Consider the following 22,139-nt stretch of genomic DNA (forward strand, 5'->3'; position numbering starts at 1 on the left):
TCTAATTTTAACCATTAGTATTTGAATCCATTTGTATTTGAGCTGAGAAAACTTTCATGCAAATCTGAAGGTAAAATCTCTATGTTCAACCATCACTGGGTGACTTGATGGTAAAGAGTAAAAGAGGATCTAACATGATCTATCAAATTCGAGTTCCCTTGATAGTAAAAAAGCAAGAGGAGGATGTATCATGGTCTCCCAAGTTCAAGTCCTCGGGATGGTAAAAGAGCAAGGAGAGGATCTAATATATGGTCTTCCAAGTTCGATTCCATGACCCCAATATGGGTGGCATTGGAGCTCTTACTTGGCCGATAGTTCTGGGTTCTGGGGATTAGTTGAGGTGCATGCAAATGGTTCAGACACCCCCGATCATTAAAAAAAAAAAAAATACTATATTCTTTAATTCATTCATGGCTAGCTAGATGAGAAACAGAGAGATAGAGAGAGACCAAAGTTCAATTCATCACTAGTATGATCCAAAGTTGATATCCAAAGTTTTAACTGTAGCAATTTATTTATTTATTATTGATTTGGGGCTTAAAGAGTTGGATGGGGTTTAATAACACCACTCATAATTAAAACAACAAGTTTTATGATTATCACAACCTTCTCGTTAGGGTTTGTAACCTTAGGATTGTAGGTTTTTTTTTTTTTTTTTTGATAACTAGGGTGTCCGGATCAGCTTGCGTACACTTTAACTAATCCAGTCCATTAAACACTCTACAAACCCAAAAGACTAAGTACAGTATGATAGGTGGCGCCAAAATTTGAACCCAAAAACCCAAGGAAATGAGCAAACTCTTTGACCGTAAGCCAATCCCTTGGGTTTATGATTGTAATTCTAGTGCCTAATTGCTATCTGAGGAGAGAGCTTAAGACATCTTAATTTGTTTACCACCTGTAACTAAACATGAGGATATTTCATCAACACCACTAATGTATTTTACATCGGATCATCATGAGGTGGATGAACACTCATTTAAAATGAAACTTTGTCTAAGGATCTTAAAAATCCTCGTAAAATATTTATTTACTTAAAGTCAAAATGGTAGAATAATTCTTTTGTTTTAATATGAATTTAGTCTCGTATGCTTGCTTTCAACATGCCCTTGACTTCCGTGACCTTGAGATATAGACAGGCTCTAATGTGGGCTTGGATGTCTCAAATAACTGAAAAAAGAAAAAAAGAAATGTGCCCCTGACAATGAACCAAGAATTAAAGATGTAAAAGTTAATAAAGATGGACCAAGATTATAAAGTAAAGACCCATAATTAATGAATCGATCTTTCAAGGACATGGTAAGAATGAAATTAATAGCTAGAAAACAAAAGAATTATTAACTATAATTCATCTCTCAAAGATAACCGTTAAACATAAAACAAAGTTCTAAATATAATATTTGAATAACAAAAAATATAATAATATCAAGAAAAAAAAAGTGGAAGCATGAGTTTCATATGCCTTCACAGCCCTGACCCTATTGCGGTAAGATATTCAGGGAAAAATAGAAATAAACAAATAATTAACACATGCTTCAATCTAAAACAAATATTAGGGTAAGTTGTCTCGGTCGATGATCTTCTTTACAAGATCATGTATGGTCCATGGAGTTAAAATTATTGGATTTCAAATTGAATTAATTAACATGCTTCATATCATCTTTAACACATGCTTAATTATTTTTACAGCTCTGAATCACTGCATGAAACAGAACTGGAATGTTTCATGCAGTCAAGAAAAATTAGTACCTTCACGCTAATATCCATATATATTAGGTTGGTGTCGGCATATTTCACTATTATTAACCAAGACAAATAAAAAAGAAATATGTGCAATGGATAATTAATGTAGAGACAGAGAAGAAGGGGTGAATGAGTTTAATATACGCTAGAATATTTTATTTTTCCAAATCTTAAAATTATTTATATATAGATAATGGTAGCTAGCATGGTTTGGTGTTCTTTATGATTCTTTAATTTGCATTATTGTGTCTGCCACTAACAGTTTTTTTCAGCCTCAATAATGAAGAGATCACCAATCAAACTCGTTTTTATCATGCATTTTCATTAATGTTTACATGTTTTATTGACCATATAGTATTTGAATCCATTTGGTATTTGAGATGAGAAAACTTTCATGCAAATTGAAGGTAAAATCTCTACGTTCTTTAATTCATTCATGGTTAGCGAGATGAGAGACAGAGAGAGAGACCATTAAGTTCATCACAAGTATGATCAAAGTTCTTTAACTGTAGCAATTTATATTTATTATTGCTTTTGGGGCTTAGAAAGTTTGAATGGGGTTTAAATAACACCACTCATAATTAAAAGAACAAGTTTGATGATTATCACAACCTTCTAGTTAGGGTTTGATAATCTAGGATTCGTATTCTTTTTTTTTTTTTTTTGTTAATAATTAAAGTGTCGGGCAGTTTGCGTGCAACTCAACTAATCCTCACGTATTGAATACCCTACAAGTATAAAGACTAGGTAAGCTACAATGTGATGACACCAATGTTTTAACTTTAAACCCAGAAACCAAGGAAGGAGCAAACCTCTTGACCGCCAGACCACTCCCTTGGGGTTAGGATCCGTAGTTCTATGCCCAATTGCTATCCTTACATGAGAGAGTGTACGACATCTTAATTTGTTCTGCATATTTAAGTTGTGGAAGGCCAAAATACTGTAACGAGCTACATGAGATACAAAGAGTACTATCCTATAACTAAACATGAAGATATTTCATCACACCACATATATTTTTACATCGACATCAGAAGGGGTGGATGAACACTCATTAAAATGAAACTTCATCTAAGGATCTTAAGAATCTTCATAAAATATTTATACCTAAAGTGGAAATGTAGTAGAAGAATTCTTTTTGTTTTAATATGATTTATCTGTATTGCTTGCTTTCAACGTGCCCCTTGATTTCTGTGACCTTAAGGAATAGATAGGCTCAAATGTGGGTAGAATATCTTATATACCTAAAAAAACAAAATGTGCCCCTTGACAATTGTAGAAGAGGTACTGTGAGAAATTAGTGAAAAACAGAGGAGTTTAAAGAAGCCTGGGTCTTGTTTGTAATGATTGTATAAGCTGCATGTACTAAGTGTATTTCAGAATCTAAAAGCACTGCCGTTTCAATTGGCTATATAAGTGCTAATGTACTGTAACAGAAATTAATTAATAAAAATTGATTCAGTCTTTCTTGTTTCTCCAGTAGCTTCCTCTGCACTTTTTTCTTCTGCATTTTTTGTTTCTTAGTTTTCTTGACCTCTTCAAATCTTCATGGTACAGAGCCTAGACCAACATCCAAGGGAAAATTCATCCGATCTTGAATAATCTTGGAATTTTAAAATGGAGGCTCATAGCTCCAGTTCAAATCTCACTCCTTAGGAGTTCTTCACCTACCCTACCCGTCGTCTCTGTAAAACTGCTATAGAAGAACTATTCGTTCTAGAGATCACAGATTCTGCCGGCCCTGACATCTCATGGTCTCGAAGGCTGTTAATGGTGAAAATGGTCACCGATGATTGTTAGAGAAATCTACTGACTCAGGACAGACAGAGAAGAAAACAAAACCCTAGCTACCTCACTGGGAAGAAGATTGACCAATTCTTGGTAAGCTGGCTTTACTCTCAATCTCTAAATCCATGTTTAGGCATGTAGCAAAATGCACTACTTCATATGAAATATGGAATGTTTTAGAGCTTCATTTCCCATCGATATCCAAAGCTAGGACCTTACATCTGAGAAACCTATTACAAATTACTAAAAAAGAAGGTTGTAATGTGAGTGAATATGTGTTGAAAATGAAAGAAAGTGGAATGAATATCACAGATGAAGAACTTTGTGTATATATTAGACGGCTTAGGGCTAGAGTATGATGCTGTTGTGGCAAATCTGACAGCTTGTGTAGTCAAACGACACTACAGAAAGTCCAATTCTTACTTCACAAACATGAGATTAGGTTGGAGAGACAACAAAGTTCTTTGTCAAATTTCATGAACACATGGCTTCAGCTCTTTTGGCTTCCAAACAGTCTCAGATAAAGTCTCTTTAGGTTCTCAGAATGTTCTGGTGCTAGTAATGGGATTTTTCGTGCTCATAATTTCATACTCCTCAGTTTCAATCAATGCCCAATTTTCAACCTTCAGATCAGAATTCCTTCACCAACAAATGCCTAGTAAAACCATTCTAGAGGAAACAGTTTAAACAGTGCAGTTCACTCGGATTTAATCCCTCACATTCCTCCCAATACTCACAGACTGGATATGTTTTAACCTTGGAAACTAGTCTCACATGTTTCATTGGAATGTGAGAAGTAGAGGCCGAGGAAAAGGATATTTTAGGCCTAAACTAATTCAAGTATGTGGTAAGGGAGGACACACAGCACTGCAGTGCTATCATAGATTTGATCATGAATATCTAAGTTTCTCAGTCCCTGGATCAGTATCTGGATCTACTAGTTTATGGTTTCTTAGTACCTGGATCTACTGGTTTTAATGGAACTACTAGTTTTAATGGTTCACAAAGTTCTACTAGTTAACTCTACTGAGTCAGCATAAGCTCTTCTTACTACAGTCATGCCAAGACAATTCATTCCCAGGACTGCTGCTGGAAATCCTAATCCTGGAAATTTTATTTCATCCATAACCAATGCTCCTACTACACAGAATATACACCACAGAACTACCTTGGTTATCTGTACAACATTCTGTTCCTCAGCTATCTCAGAATCTGTTTCATCAGTAGCTGCTCAGCATATACCAGTTGCCTCTCCCACACTGTGCAAGACCAAACGTGGTATGTGGACTCTGGTGCAAAACCACATGATAGCTGATGTCAACAATCGATCATTAAAGAACAACTATCAAGGTGGCTCAAATGTGCAGGTTGGAATGGCTAGACAGTACCTGTCTCACACACAGGTGAGTTTTTCTAACTTCTGGCTCTGCTTCTAGATTGTTGCATCTTAGAATATGCTATGTGGACCCATATAGCAAAGAATTATACGTATTTCACAGATTACAAAGGATAATGTGTATAGTTGAATTTCATGTTGATCGTTGTCTTATTAAGGATAAGAACACCAGAGATGTACTCCTTCAAGGTGTCCTAAAGGATGGCTTATATCAACTGGAAACCCTCTCCTGCTGTGTTTAATCTTCTGGTGTATCTGCTCCAACTGCTTCCTGTAATGTGGCATCCTCTACTACTCTCAATAATGGTGTAGTCATAATATAATACTACTGATGTATTACATAGGGTGCAATCTGATGTAATTGATAATTCGATGTAGCTGATAAGTCAATAATGGTGTGGCATGCTAGATTGGGACATCCCAAGAAAGAACTCTTAAGCATGTATAAATAAATTGATGTACCTGGATTGTCTACTATAATAAAAGTTTTTGTGAAGCCTGCCAATTTGGCAAATTGGCTCAGACTCTTTTCCTTTGTCAAATTCTAAGACTTCTAGGCCACTTGAACTGGTTATTCATATTTATGGGGCCTACACGTATGCTCTACAGAAGGTTCAAATATTATATGTTGTTGTTGATGATTACAGTAGATACATGTGGAATACCCTTTGAAACTCAAGTTTGAAGCCTTTAAGGTGTTTACTGTTTTCATGTGTTTGTTGAAAAACAATTAGATGCTCACTGAAGAACTTCAAACTGATGGGGAGGGGAGTTCAGGTCTTTTACTTCTATCTGGAAACTCATGGCATAGGTTTTAGCACCCCTACCCCTATTTACATCAACAGAATGGAAGGTGGAAAGAAGACACATAACAATTACAGAGTTTGTTTAACTTGTTAGCACATGCAGGAATGCCTTTATGTTTTTGGTGGCAATCCTTTAGCACAGCAGTGTTCATTGTTAACAAACTGCCTCTGTTGCTCTTGAAGATGTCTCACATATCAAACTGTGGTAAAGAACCACATATACTGATATTAGGGTCTTCGGCTGTTGTTGCTACCCATAAATACGACCCTATCAAAACATAGTTTTCTTATCACACTGAGCAATGTGTGTTTATTGGGTATAGTCCAGCTCATAAGGGGTTTAAATGCTTGTCTTCCATAGGAAAGATTTATATTGTTAAACAAGCCAAGTTCAATGAGACAATGTTTCCTTTAAACATGATTTCAAGTGTATGCAACTGAAAAATCTGGATCTTATAGGGGTATCTACAAACCACTAGTTCTGAAGAGTTTTGTTCATCCTGGAACCTTGCTCATTGTTTAGATTCAAATTATGTTTTTGTCACTAATAACAAGTGTCCTACTACAGAAGTAAAACAAACTTCACTGGCTGCTGAGCTACTAATTCACAATTGCCTACTGAAAAACCAGGTGGAGATTCATTATATGGAAAGGGTCTCTCAGCACAAGAATAACAGAAGTTATAAACCTACCTCTACAACAACATCAAGGGGTTCATGGAGACCGTTACTGATACTATCCAGTTTCAGAATCGAGTGTTCTAATTTTTTAGTGACTCTTCTTAAATACAGCAGGCACTTACACTGCTTCTGATCAACCTTCAGCTCCCGGAATACACCTGGAGGTTGTCTTACCATCTCTCAGAACAATGCATCAATGTCAGTACCTCTAGCACACACCAATGCTACTCAAACTGTCATACAATGCACACCAGATCAAAAACCAAGAATAACCAGATTATAAGTCAAGTTTTTCTGGCCACAACCTCCATCCTATTTGAACCAAAAAGTGTGTCTGAAGCCTAAGCATTTCAAAATGGAAACAAGCATGAATGAAGAATTTGAAGCATTAAAAAGGAACAACACATGGGAGTTCTCTCCCACCTCCGATATGAATATAGTAGGTTGCAAGGGTGGTTTTCAAGACTAAATTAAAAGACGATGGCACACTTCAAAAATACAAAGCTCGGTTGGTGGCAAAAGGATTTCAACAAACACCAAGAGTTGATTACTTTGACACCTTTTCTCCTGTGATCAAACCAGCTACCATCAGGATTATGTTCTCCTGGCAGTCCATAACAGTTGGTAGATACAGCAAACGACATTAACAATGCGTTCTTGAATGGAGACCTGTCGAGAATGTTTTCATGATGCAACCTGAGGGTTTGGTGATAAGACTCATCCCAAACATGTGTGCAAACTCAACAAAGCTCTGTATGGATTAAAACAGGCACCTTGGCCTGTTTGATAAGTTGAAATCTGCCCTTTTAACTTGGGGTTTTCAGTGTTCCACTTCAGATACAAGTCTATTCTTTTCAAGAAAGATACTCAGGTAATTACTTACTTGTGTATGTTGACGATATTTAATTACTGGAAATGATTCAGAGTTGATTGATCAGATTGTTACTGATTTGAATGGCTATTTTGCACTCAAACTTTAGGAGAGATAAGCTATTTTCTGGGTTTGAAGTGTGTAGAAATGAGACAGGTTTACTCCTTACCCAAACCAAATATGCACAAGAATTACTGAGCAAAGCGGTTTAGCTGAGTGTAAGCCATGTAATACCCCAATGGCTACAGGTACGAATTGCGAAAAGAGGATAGTTTCCTCTTTGATCAACCTACGCTGTATAGAAGTTAGTGGGGAGCCTTCAGTACTTACATCTCATGACCTAACTTGGCTTTTGCAGTCAACAGGTTAAGTCAGTTTCTTCAGTACCCCACAATCATCATGGACTGCATGCAAGAGAGTGCTCCGGTATATTAAAGGGACTGTTCAACATGGACTATTTTTCCAGAAAAAGAAAAATTTCTGCTAGAAGGGTATGCTGATGCAGATTGGGCCAGCGATGTAAGTGATAGAAGATCCACCTCGGCTACAGTATTTTTCTTGGAGGGAATCTAGTTCAATGGGGTTTAGGAAGCAAAAAGTGGTTTCTCTTCTTCAACAGAGGCGAATATAGAGCCTTGAGTCAAGCTTCCACAGAATTAGTCTGGATTCAACATCTGTTTCAAGAGCTTGGAATCCAGATAAATGCTGTCCTATACTGTGGTGTGATAATATGAGTGCGGGTACATTGTCATCAAATCTAGTTTTTCACGCCAGGACTAAACACATTGAGATCGATGTTCACTATGTAAGAGAGTTGGCCATGGATAAGAAGTTAGCTGTGCAATATGTTGCATCAGAATATCAACTTGCTGATATTCTCACTAAAGCTCTCCCTGCACAAAGATTCTCATGCTAAAAGATAAACTGAATGTTGTTGCTTTACTTCCAAATCGGAAATATATACCTCAACTGTATAATCATTTTTCTGTTACTAAAGATCTTCTTTTGTCTGCTAAACTGACTGATAATTCAGTTTGAAGATTTCTTGCTTGATGATATAAGAAGTGGTCTGCCTAGACTGGTGTTTGATGTAGTTGATAGACAATGTTTTTGGTTTGATATGGGGTTTGACTGGTGTTATGATATAGTTGAGCTTTTGAATTTTCTGGTGATGGTTTGAGAGCAGCAGTGGTATAAGAAGTGGTCTGTCTAGACTGGTGTTATTATATGGTTTGATAGGAAAATGTTTTTTTTTTTTTAGTTTAAGGGGAATTGTTGGCCAAAGCACTGAGAATAGAATGAATTTTTAGTTTAAGGGAAATATTAAGCAAAGGCGCTGGATGAGAGAATTAGTGGAAACTAGAGCAGTTATTTAGAAGAAACTGATGTTTAGTTTAAGGGGAAATGTTAAGCAGAGGTACTGTGAGAAATTAGTGAAAAACAGAGGAGTTTAAAGAAGCCGGGGTCTTGTTTGTAATGATTGTATAAGCTGCATGTACTAAGTGTAATTTCAGAACTAAAAGCACTGTCGTTTCAATTGGCATATAAGTGCTAATGTACTGTAACAGAAAATTAATTAAAAAATTCTGATTCAGTCTTTCTTCGTTCTCCAATAGCTTCCTCTGAATTTTTTCTTCTGCATTTTTGTTTTCTTAGTTTTCTTGACCTCTTCAATCTTTCAATGAACCAAGAATTAAGATGTGAAAGTTAATACAAGATCGACCAATAAGATTATAAAACAAAGACCCATAATTAATGAATCAATCTTTCATTATGGACAGGGGCAGATCCAGCCTCTTTCGGCCCACCCTCAAATTTTGTTTTTTAAATGCTAATATGTATAATTTTTAGATTTTGACCCACCCTAATAAAAATATTAATGGACAAAAATATCAATATAATTAATTTTTATTTTGCCCCACCCTAACAAAAATTTCTGGATTATAGACATGTAAGAATGAAATTAATATGCTAGAAAACAGAAGATACCCCATTAAACATAAAAAAGTTCATAAATATAATATTGAATAACAAAATATATAATAATATCAAATAAAAAAGGCATCATGAGTTTCATATGCCTTCACAGCCCCGACCCTATTGCAGTAAGTGGGGTGTTCGGTCGCGGGTACCCTGCACTTTTTGAAGGAACTGGAACGGAACAGCGGGTCCTTGAAATTGGAACCAGAACCGGAACCGACGGTTTCGGTTCTAGTACCCAAAACCAGAACCTGTAACATGGTTCGGTTCCGGTTCCGGTTTTGGGTACCCTGTAAATTTATGGACCCCCAAAAGTTTTTAAAATAGCAAAAAAATCCTAAAAACTTACAAATACCCCCCACCTTGCACTGTTAACAAAAATAAATTACAATTATAAATTCAAATTTACAAACTCCATTATTTTGTAAAGGTAGATTCTTAAAAGTCAAACCAACTTACTTTAAATGTTATGAAATATAAATATAAATGTATTAACATTACTTTTTCTACAAAAGTTTTATTAACCCCATAATATTTAATTTAATTTTATATTAGTCTCGGTTTTGGTTCTGGTTTGGTTTCGGTTTCTAACTATAGGAACCGAAACCGGAACCGCATAGTAATTGTTCCAAAAATTTGGAACGGAACTACCCATTGATAATTGGTTTGGGTAGGAACAGGAACAAACCTAGGGTACCCATCGGTGATTCCAACAGGTTCTTTTGAAAACCCCTAGCAGTAAGGTATCCAGAGAAAAGTAGAAATGACAAATAATTCACTCTTCATATAGGGTAAGTTGTCTCATGTGTTCTTTTTTAAAAGATCATATATGGTCCACTGCGTTGAAATTATTGGATTTCAAATTGGAATTATTTAACATGCTTTCATATCATCTTTAACACGTGCTTAATTATTTTACAGCTCTAATCACCTGCAAGAGATTCGAGAATTTTTCTTTATAAATGCGAGAAAAATAAGGCTTCCATGCAAAATCATACAAAGTTTTATCTAAGACACTTGGTTAATGAGAAACATGAAAGCTTCATATGCTCTCTGCATACTCTCCTTACTTCTCTTGGTAAGCATTTCTTTCTACGAAGAGCAAGATTAACACAGGGTTCAATATCGATCCTTTTTTCATATATATTATTGAAGCTTTACATATAGCTTACGTAGAACATTTTATTTTGGAAATAAATTAAAATTTTCAATCAATAATCTTCAGTTTTTTATGGGAAAATTTTCTTTTCTTGTGCAGTTTGCCAGCTCTATTGATGGAAGGAAAGATATGGGAATACTGGAGAGATGTCATGAAGATCAAGGTAAGCCAGCAATCAATCGAGATTAATCTTGTCCGTGCAGATACTTCCAACTCTATCTCTAATGACAAAGTTGATTATTTATATCAGAAACATCAAGCAGAAGGGAGAGAGTCTTTTGTCAGTGACTTCGGCCACCGCAAGATGTTACATTTACCACAAAGATATCAAACTAACGGGGGAGAAATCCTTTGTTAAGGACTTTGAACCAAGACCTGATGTCACAATTTATCCACAACGATATCAAACCAGCAGAAGAAGAATCCTTTTTTAAGGATTTTGAGCCGAGTGATGTCACAATTATGTCAACGATGTCAAATCAACCCAAGACAAATCCTTTTCTAGGATTTTGAGCCGAGACCCGATGTCACCATTTACCACAACATTATCAAACCAACCCAAGACAAACCTTTTCCAAGGATTTTGAACCGAGACCCGATGTCACCATTTACCCCAACGATATCAAGCCACACAGGAGAAAACCTTTTTAAGGATTTTGAGCCAAGACCTGATATCACAATTTACCACAACGATATTAAACCAACCCACGACAAGTCCTTTTTAAATATTTCGAGTCGAGACCCGATGTCACCATTTACCGCAATGATATCAAGCAACCCGAGACAAATCCTTTTTGAGGATTTTGGGACCGAGCCCTGATGTCACACATTTATCACAATGATATCAAACCTATGAACAGAAATCTCTTTTAGAAGGATTTCGAACCTAGACCGATTTACAATTTATCATAATGATGTTAAACCAACCACAAATAAACTCTTTGTCAAGGACTGCGAACCAAGACCTGATGTTACAATTTACCACAATGACGTTAAACCAAATGGAAAGAAATCCTTGGTCATGGATGTTTAATCTGAGTCCTGACGTTAAACCGACCAGGTCGATCGACCCTCCTTACCGTATCTAATGCTCAGAACAAGAAGACTTGATCAGTTAGGTTTTCTGGCGTTTGTAATAATCGAGCATGTAGTGTGTCGTTTGTGGGAGCTAGCAGGGGCTCAGCGTGTATAAATTAGCTATATAAGAATAATGTGGCTCACTTTGCTGTATTCTATATGAAATGCAGGAAGTTACCATGTGAGCAATGTAAGATATGATCATGAAATAAAGTCCTGCCAAGTTAATTCTTCTTTCAGTTCCAATCAAATTTATTATTTATTTATTTTTTTGGTTTCATCAATAAATATGGCTAACGCAATACTGCTGGTACGTAATTAAGTTTTGTTAATATTTTTTTCTTGTGCGAAGTAAATTATTTATGTACATTAGTATAACAACAGCATAAATTTTAGGAATATCTAGAATCCAATCTTGTATTTGATTAACTTTGCCTTTGGTAATCAAAATGGGGTTTTAAGGAAATTAGTCTCTTAGTATCACATTTGTAACATTGTTTTTTAATCACCATTGGGTGATCGAATGGTCAAGTAAGACCTTTAGATGTGTTACTGATCATGAGCTCAATTCATCTCGTCTGCTAATAGAGGTAGCCTAATCACTAGAGTTTTTACCTGACTGTAGTTCCAAGGTCTACTAAGATTAGTGTCAGATAGTTTCAAGGTCTTGTAAGATTAGTGTCGGTGCGTGTAAGTTGGCGCAGACACCCGATCATAGAAAAAAAACTGTGAAAAAAAACTAACTTCCTCATCCCTAACCCTTTATGACCAACAAATCCCATTACATACAAAAATGCCCGTGTCTGTAACCTCCCAACGTTTAAACAAATACACACACCGTTAAATACAATATATAATTCTCAGTTTCGCTGTATATGAAATTAAACGCAAAAATTTTGTTTCTCTTCTTCTTCTCAACTCTTATGTGTGTGTGTTTTTTTTTTTTTTTTTGAATTTGAAGCTTTCTAAACCATTTTCAAAACGCAGAGACCTTTCTGTCATGATGTTGGTGGGTATCAGACCTGATTATTGTTCTTTGTCGTTAAAAGGAGTTCACGGTTAAAGGACATAGCTCCAATTTCAGTCCAGAATATAAAACTTATGCAATAGTATTTTGATGATTGCTGAGCATTGATCTTGTGATAAGATGGTGTTAGTGCTAAGAAGATTAATTACTGTAAAATCAAAGAAATTAAAATAGAAAAGCACACATAATTTTGCCACTTCGTTATGAAATTGAACAGGGTTCTTAACAGTAAGTACTGTTTATTAGATTTCAAGGTCGACCCATTTACAGCGACATTATTCCATTCCACACTGGAGCTACACAACAGTACTAAACAACATTTATTTGCAGAAACTTAGATAGGCACGTACAACACAAGCAAGCAAGCAGCATAACATTAATTTAGATATTACTAATGGAGGAAGAAACTGGAACAAATATGAGATTATCTGGTTGGAAGAAATGGCAAACATGGGAGCTCCCTGGCTCGATCCCAAGCACACGAAACGACGCGTGATCGCGGCTCCACTTAGAGGTATCCATGTGGCAAACTGCAATAGCTTCCACTCTATCTCCATTGCCACCAACCAGTGAAACTCTGAATACCTTGTTCTCAGTCTCTTGGGTATGGCAGTAAAAAACAGCATAAGGGTAAGGCATGGTGTGACATGCTACCATCTTGGGAGCAAATATCTGGTCGGGGACTTCCAGGATAGTATAATTTTGGAATTCAGTTGTCGATTTTGTGAGGCGTCTAGTGTTTACAAATTTAAATTCAGTCCCCGAACTGAAAGCACTTCGGGCGAAATCGAGCATGGATTCTAAGGATGTTGGACAGAGTTTAATTTCTCCTTCAATGGGTTGGTTTCCGTATTGCTTGAGTGTATGTTCCATGGCTCTGGCTTGAGTTGAGTCTTTTGAAAAGGAGAAGTGTTTTAGAAGGTATGGAAGCTGTTCCAGTGAAAATGGAATTGAATCAGCTTCTTCTCTAGGCAACAAATGAGGGAAAACATTTGAAAGCTCATTCACGCGGAAATAGATGAGCATAGTGTTCCCTTTTTTGAGATCTTTCATGGTGAAGAACACCATAGATGAAGGATCCATGTGACCCATGTGGGATGACTGATGAGCATGAACATGATGATGGGCATCATGGTTATGGCCTATTAATTCTTCCGACTGCGAGAGTATATCAGTCATCTCCCTGGCACCACTTCTGTAAGCACTCTGTGAAACAGTTTACCCATTCTTAGCATAAACTTGGATGAATTATCAACAATACAATTTCTAATATTTAAAAAAAAAAAAAAAAAAATTCAAGATTTTGAGTTTCATAACTTATTAACTGAAAATCAGAAGAAAATTGTAAAGAGGGCTAAGTGTGAGCTGTAGCTAAAGAGAGGAATGAAAAATGTGACTTAATTGCTAACAGATTGTGTTTCTTGTTACTTCTAAAAAAACAAACAGTAACAACCTCTTATATAGCGGCTGGGACTAGTACAAAAACGCAATGTTTTACTGCTTACAATCTTTACAAAACACACCCCAAGTATACTTACAAAGTTTACAGAAAACACCCTTACTTGCTTTTATTCCTAATATTCCCCCTTAAACTAGAGTGTCCCAGACACTTGTCACATAGCTGCTCATTCTTGTGTTTAATATTCCCCCATAAACCACACGGTCAATGAATGCTCCAGCAAAAACTTTCTTCAATCACACACACAGTCAATGAATACTCTAGCAAAAACTTTCTTCAGTCATACATATAGTCAATGAATGCTCCAGCAAAAAAACTTTCTTTAGTACCAATCATATTTTGGTTGGTAATTATCAGAGACAGATACATCACCATTTTTTTTTTTTCATTCGCATACCAGCAAAACCAAAACTCAACACCTTAACCTTCCAATCATACTACACAATCTCAATCCTGATTATCCAGAAACACCAATGTACACCAGCAATAGAGACACTAACCAAGCAAATGGCATAGAAGCCACAGTCAACATTTTAGCAACAAATTAAACATTCTGATCATCCAGTAATAGATAAATTAAGTAGGCATTAAGCAGATAGTAGATAAACAAACTCAACACTTTAACCTTCCAACATACTACATAACCTCAATTCTGATTATCCAGATCACCAATGCATATAAGCAACCATTCTGATTATCCAGACCACCAATGTATATCAGCCACAGATTAAACACTCTGATCATCCAGCAGCACCAAAACACATCATCAACAGAAGAACATTTTGATAATCCAGAACACGAATGCACCTTAGCAACACTCTGATCATCCAACAATACTAACACACATCAGCAGTAGAAAAAAGAAAACACTAAGCAAGTATTACTCAGCAACACCAATACTCATTAGTAACAGAGGAAATTAAACAAGTATTACTCAGGTAGCACAGAGGTCACATTGAGTTTTTCTTTCAAATAAGTGAACTGATTGCAGGGAAGAGCTTTAGTTAAGATATCTGTCACTTGATATTCAGAAGCCACATATTGAACACTCACTTCTTTGCCACCAGATCTCTAACATAATGCACATCAATTTCGATGTGCTTGGTCCTAGCATGAAAAACAGGATTCGAAGACAAAGCTCCAGCACTCATGTTGTCACACCAAATAGGACAACCATTTACCAAGATACCTATTTCTTCAAATAAATTTCGAATCCACACAAGTTCTGTAGATGCTGTGCGACCTATATTCTGCTTCTGTAGATGATAAAGAGACTGTTTTCTGTTTCTTTGAACTCCACCGGACCAGATTACCTCCAATGAACACAGCATACCCGCTGGTAGACCTTCTATCATCCATATCACTAGCCCAATCTGCATCAGCATATGCTTCCACTAAAAAATGCTGCTTCTTAGTAAACAAAAGACCATGGTTTAGAGTGCCTTTTATATACCTAAGCACTCTCTTGTAGGCTGTCTAGTGATTAACAGTAGGTTGTTGTAAAAACTGATTTAACTTGTTCACAGCAAAGGAAAGGTCAGGTCTGGATAAAGTTAGGTACTGCAGGCCCCCAATGATGCTTCTAAACAATGAAGGCTGATAAAAAACAGCACTATCTTCCTTCCCCAATCGAACTCCAATAGCCATAGGTGTATTGCAGGGCTTTGATTCATACATACCAACCTTTACTAATAATTCTTGAGCATATTTGCTTTGTGTCAACAACAGTCCCTTGTTATTTCTATTGACTTCAAAACCAAGAAAATAGTTCACAGGACCAAGTGTTTTTAAAGCAAAACTATTGTTCAAATCAGTCACCACTTCATCAATCAGTTTCTTATTATTACCAGTCACCAAAATATCATCTACATAGACTAGTAAGTAAACTATATGAGAATCCTTTTTATAAAAAAACAGACTAATATCAGAAATAGAGTTCTAAAATCCCCAGCAAAGAAAAACAGTTTTTAACTTCTCAAACCAGGCTCTTGGAGCCTATTTAAGGCCATATAAGGCCTTATGTAGTTGGCACACCTGTTTAGGCTGAGATAAATCAGTAAAGCCTCCTAGTGGAGTCATAAACACTTGTTCAGTCAACTCTCCATTAAGAAACGCATTGTTGACATCTAGTTGTTGCACTTCCCATTCATTATAAACAGCCAGAGATAAAATAATCCGAATAGTTGCTGCTTTAACTACAGGGGAGAAGGTCTCAAAATAATCAAGACCAGGGGTTTGTTGAAATCCCTCGGCCACAAGCCTAGCCTTATACTTGGACAGTGAACCATCTGAGTGAAGTTTGGTTTTAAAAGCCCACTTACTACCAACAACATTCATTCCAGCTTCATAGGGTACAAGAGTCCAGGTTTGATTCTTCAACAAAGCTTGATATTCAGCCTCCATGGCTTCTTTCCACTCAGGGGTTTGTAAGGCTTCTATAATGGATTTTGATTCAGGTAAGATAGTGTTGGTAGATAGAAGAGCTTGGGGTGGATTAGTGAGACCACAACTCTTAGACCTGGTAATCATTGGATGGACATTTTCAGTGCTGATAGAAGGTTGAACAGAGGTTGTAGAAGGTGCTATGGGAAGTACAACTTCAAGGTGAAATCCAAGATTGTGTGTGGCTATGGCTGGTACTATAGAGATACCTATGGGAAAGGATAAATGATGAGAATCAGCATTAGGGAAGGCTTCTTTTGGAGAAGAAAAACTGCAGTCCTGAACAGCTGGTGTAATGGAATCTATGGGTCTGAGAGAGTCATTTTTGACATATAACAGAATCTGAAGGTGAGTCCTTAGATATTGAGTATGGTTGTGGAAGAGCCCATGATTGAGAAATAGTATTGAAACAAGAAGATACAGTAGTGGAAGAGGCGGGTTCTGCAAAATGAAATCATGTTTTGAATGGAAAATCTGTCTCCAAAAATTTCACTTGTTTCACTATAAACACTCGGCCAAAGGCATTCATACATCTATACCCTTTATAATCAAGACTATGCCCTAAGAACACACACTTATCTCAATATGGAAAGATAGCGTATGTTTTTGGTAGGGTCGAAGAAATGGATAACAGAAGCAACCAAACACCTTCAAATCTGCATACTTTGGTGACTGTTTGAATTATGTTTCATAGGGTGACATAAACTCTATAGCAGTTGAAGGAAGCCTATTTAGAAGGTATACTACTGTGCTAAACGCAGACCACCAAAATTTCAGGGGCATGGCAGCATGAGCAAGTAAAGACAGTCCAAATTTAGTAATAGTCCTATGTTTTCTTTCCACTCTCCCATTTTGTTGATGAAGATATGGACAAGGATGTCTAAACTTTACCATGTTTTTGTAAATAACTAGAAAAAGGTCTGAATTCTCCTCCCCAATTTGTTTGCAAACACTTCATTTTTGCATCCAGTTGTTTCTCAACAAAACAGTGAAACTAAAGAAACACACTAAATGTTTCTGATTTTAGCTTTAAGGGATAAATCCAAGTGTATCTACTAAAACCATCTACAAAAATAATGTAGTATCTATAACCTTCTGTGGATAGAAGAGGTGCAGGCCCCCATAAGTCAGAATAGACTATTTCTAATGGTCTAAGAGCCCTAGAAGTAGAAACTGGAAACTGACACTGCTGTAGCTTTCCATATTGATAGGCTTCACACAATTTTTTTTTTTTTTTTAATTTCCAGAACCAGAATGCTTTACATGTAGTATGTCAAGTACATTATGCAAAATGTTCTAACTAGGATGACCTAGTCTTGCATGCCAAAGAGAAACAACATTCAATGACTCATCAAATCCAAAATTCTTAATACTTATTAGTAGTAGAACAATCACTATCAAAACTATGACAAAATTCTGAAAACTGCTCTTTATTAGACAGAGATGAAGTAACTGCATGTGAAGTAAGTGTTGAGGAACTTGAGTATTCAGACTGAAAGGTAGAACCAGCAGTAGAGCTGCCAAGTGATGGCAAAGTGAGTTGGTAGAGACCATCCTTCACTACCCCTTGTAAGAGCACATCATTGCTGTGTTTATCCTTTATTAAACAACAATCAGCATGAAATTCCACAATCACACGATTATCCTTAGTGGTTTGAGATATGCTCAACATATTTTTTGTAATATGAGGCACACACAAAATGTTTAGAAGCTGTAAAATCCTACTAGATTCAGTAAAGGGTATTAGTAATATACCTGTGTGTGTGATAAGAATAGATTAACCGTTGCCAACCTGGACTTGAGATCCTCCCTGATAAGGTGACTTTAACATTAGATTAGAGACATCTGCAGTCATATGATTTGATGCCCCAGAATCCATGTACCAGGATTTATCAGCAACTGTTTGTGGCATGGCAACAGCTTGTGAAGTTGAAATTGGCAACACAGATGCAACAGACATCTGCCCCATGGTTGAGTTGTTGGTAGAAGTCCTAGGACCAAACTGAGGAAAGGACTGAAATTCAGGTACTTGTGAATGATATCCGGGTGTAGTGGGACTTGGTGAAGAACCTCTAGTGCCACTAGTAGCTGAGAAATCATGAAAACCATCATAGGGGCTAAAGACATTTTTTGGTTGTAGGAAATTTGTTGCATAAAGAGCTTGAACTTGAGCAGCAGAATCATGAGTACTTCTAGAGTACTGCTGGGTATTGGTAATATGAGGAGGTATGGGTGAGTTAGCTGGTGGGATTGGAGAAGAGTTGTGAGGTTGAAACCCATGATAGTTATAGTCAAACTGATGGTAACATTGCAGAGCTGAGTGTTTGCTACACACTTGACAAACTAGTCTAGGCCTAAAAAAGCCTCTGCCACGACCTCTGCCTCTCATTCCACTGTTATTAAACTGAAAACCACCAGTAGGAAGATATTGGGCAGTAGCAATGTGAGGTGATATAGTAGTGTACATGGCCAAATTAGGAGGCTGTTGAATATACCCTTAATGATGTGTATATGTCATATTCGGTTGAACTAAAGAGCCAGACCCAAGGTTTGAAAAATGCCTCCTCTAGGACCAAGTTTGTGAACTAGTGAAGTGCTATTAAGACTTTGAACTGGTGACACATTATTTGGGTCAATCGAAGCTTGCTTAGCAGCTAGTAAAGCAGAGGTCATTTGCTTATGAAAACTGGTCATTCCACTGTTTTGTTTTTCAATGCACATCTCATGTTTATGTAACAGTAGTTGTGCTTCCTGAATAATGGTGTTACTACTGTTAGCAATAAGGTTTGCTACCATGGCATCATATTCTGGACCTAAACCATCCAGAATATATAACAGTAACTCTTCTTCTCCAATTTGAACTCCACTTGCTACCAACTCATCACCTATTTCTTTCATCCTCAAGATGTATTCATTAACACTCATGGACTCCTTTTTGGTACTTTGTAACAAATTTTGTAAGTACAGAGTCCTAGCCTTAGAGAATGACTGAAACTACAACTATAATGTGTTCCAAATCTCATACGCACTTATACACTTGGCTACATGTCTAAACATGGATTCGGAAATAGAGGACACTAACCAGCTTACTAAAAATTGATCAGTTTTCTTCCAATCAAAATATTTTGGATTAGGTTTCTTAACCGTTTGTTCAGAATCAACCATTTTCTCAACTATAAACATTGGAGGACATGGATTCACACCTGTTACAAAGCCGTCAAGCTCATAAGAGGCAAGTGCAGGTAGAGTCTAAGATCTCCAGTAACTGTAGTTCTTTTCCCCTAATTTGACTGAAAGAGTTGGAAGTGAAGAGTGGGCTACTGAACTTATTGCCCTCGCACTGTCAATTTGCTCTTTCACAACCTTCGAACCAGAATCCAAGATCTTAGAAGTCAGATTCACCATGGACGTGTGTCGGTGGCTCTAACACCATGAAGATTCTTGAACTAATTTGAGAGAAAGTGAATGAAAATCAGAAGAAAATTGTAAAGAGGGCTAAGTATGAGCTGTAGCTAAAGAGAGGAATGAAAAATGTGACTTAATTGCTAACAGATCGTGTTTCTTGTTACTTCTAAGAAAACAAACAGTAACAACCTCTTATATAGTGACTGGGACTAGTACAAAAATGCAACGTTTTACTACTTACAATCTTTACAAAACACACCCTAAGTATACTTACAAAGTTTACAGAAAACACCCTTACTTGCTTTTATTCCATAGAGTTTGAAGATTAATTACCATAAAAAAAAGAAGACACAGGAAGACGTTCCAAGCTGCAAATCCTGAACCCATCTTCATCCTGAACATAGGAAAAAACAAAACAGAGTAGAAAAGAAACGAAAACAAAAAGAAACAGAAACAAAAAGTAAAAAAAATTATGGAAACAAAAGTTTATTTTATTCCATCTTTTTTTAGTGAATAAAACTAAGGTACACTTGTGTCTTAGATACACGTGAGAGTATGTAACAAACTCTAGTCAACTTTAAATCTACACCATTAACCAAAATTCAAGAACTTCATTATACACCATTCGATCATAACAGATAAACACACTTCTTCTGCCATATGCAAGTTGATTATCAACTTGCATTAACTGCATGCAGCAACTTGCATTAACCAAAGCAAGTTGGTTATTGACTTTAACTGATGCACGTGGACTAGCAGGATGTTGCATGCATGCAGTTCATATTTTGCTGAGTTTGAAGCTTGAACATCTTCTTCTGTCAACATCGTCCCTCAAGCTAAAAACTCAACAAAAAAAACTAAACAAAAAAAACTTCATCATCACCTTCATCATCTTTCAAGCATAACAATGAGCCCAGTTTGACTTTATTTACTCAACCTTCATCGTCTTTAAATTTTTCTCTCACAGTTGAGTTAACAAACTTCATCAATTGTCACCTTCATCATCTTTCAAGCATAACAATGAACCCAGTTTAACTTTATTTACTCAACCTTCATCGTCTTTAAAGTTTGCTCTCATAGCTGAGTTAACACTAAACTATCTTTGAATTTGTAGCTTGTTCAGGATGGTCAGTTCGTCCCTCAAGCTCAAATTCGGGAGAGACAGAAAGATGAAGCTGATCCCGAAGAGTGCAAAATCGAGAGCTGGAGAGAGGTTTGGTAAGAATATCGATAACTTGGAAGGTGGAGGCAACATATTGGACTACGAGACGTTTAGCTTGAACCATTTCCTGTACAAAGTGCACATCAATTTCGATGTGTTTGGTGCGTGCATGGAAGACGGGGTTGGAAGCAAGAGCTCCAACACTTGTATTATCACACCAGAGAACGGGGAGGCCAGGAATGGAGATATGAAGCTCCTGAAACAGATTTTGAATCCAAGCAATCTCAATAGCAGCATGGGCTAAGGCACGATATTCTGCTTCAGTGGAGGATAAGGCAACAACATGCTGTTTTTTGGAGCACCACTGAATCAGATTGGAGCCAGGGAAGATGTAATATCCATTGGTTGGTTTTCGGTCAGATTGATTACTTGCCTAGTCAGCATTAGCATGTCCTTCAAGCTGTAGACTGGAGCCTTTAGAAAATGTTAGACCATGGTGTAAAGTTCCTTTAATATAGCAAAGAACATGCTTGCAAGCCTGCCAGTGATTAATAGTTGGAGCCTTGAGAAACTGACTGAGTTTGTTTACCGTAAAGGAGAGATCGGGTCTGGTCATGTTGAGGTACTACAGAGCTCCAATAAGGCTCTTGTAAACAGAGGGTTGTTCAAACGGAGGGCTATCCTCAAGACAGAGTTTGAAGCCAAGAACCATCGGAGTAGAGTAGGGATTGCACTCAGTCATGCCATACTTGAGAAGAATATCTTGCGCATATTTGCTCTGATTAAGTAATAATCCAGAACTAGTATGAACAACAGATATGCCGAGGAAATAGTTAATGGAGCCAAGTATTTTGAGACCAAACATGCTGTCCAAATTGGTGATTACTTGCTGAATGATTGAGGTGTCATTTCCCATAAGTAAGATGTCATCAACGTAAACAAGGATATACACAACTTTGTTGCTATTATGATAATAGAATAGACTTGAATCAGAGGTTGAATTTTGGAAGTTCTGTAGCAATAATGCAGTCTTTAGCTTGTCATACTATGCACGCGAGGCCTATTTTAACGCATATAACGCCTTGTGTAATTTACAGACATATTGAGGCTTGTATGGATCAACAAATCCTTCTGATTGAGGCAT

At 36.8% G+C, this 22,139-nt stretch overlaps 1 protein-coding gene across 1 annotated transcript; it reads right to left on the reverse strand.

Annotated features, from left to right (window-relative positions):
- Positions 1-12,821: 12,821 nt before the first annotated feature.
- LOC116143804 (BURP domain-containing protein BNM2A-like) lies at positions 12,822-20,225 on the reverse strand. Its single transcript, XM_031429264.1, has 2 exons — positions 20,167-20,225; positions 12,822-13,733 (listed from the first exon to the last, which is right to left on the reverse strand). The coding sequence occupies exons 1-2, from the start codon at positions 20,218-20,220 to the stop codon at positions 12,909-12,911; spliced, it is 879 nt and encodes a 292-aa protein (XP_031285124.1). The 5' UTR covers positions 20,221-20,225; the 3' UTR covers positions 12,822-12,908.
- Between the last annotated feature and the right edge of the window lie 1,914 nt (positions 20,226-22,139).

Source organism: Pistacia vera, unplaced genomic scaffold, assembly GCF_008641045.1.
Source record: "Pistacia vera cultivar Batoury unplaced genomic scaffold, PisVer_v2 Contig432, whole genome shotgun sequence".
NCBI lineage: Eukaryota > Viridiplantae > Streptophyta > Magnoliopsida > Sapindales > Anacardiaceae > Pistacia > Pistacia vera.

Coding starts and splice junctions, on each gene's coding strand:
- LOC116143804 (XM_031429264.1), bottom strand. CDS start 20,220: ATGGGTTCAGGATTTGCAGCTTGGAACGTCTTCCTGTGTCTTCTTTTT. Junction 13,734..20,166: donor TGTGTCTTCTTTTTTTTATG/GTAATTAATCTT, acceptor ACTGTTTCACAG/AGTGCTTACAGAAGTGGTGC.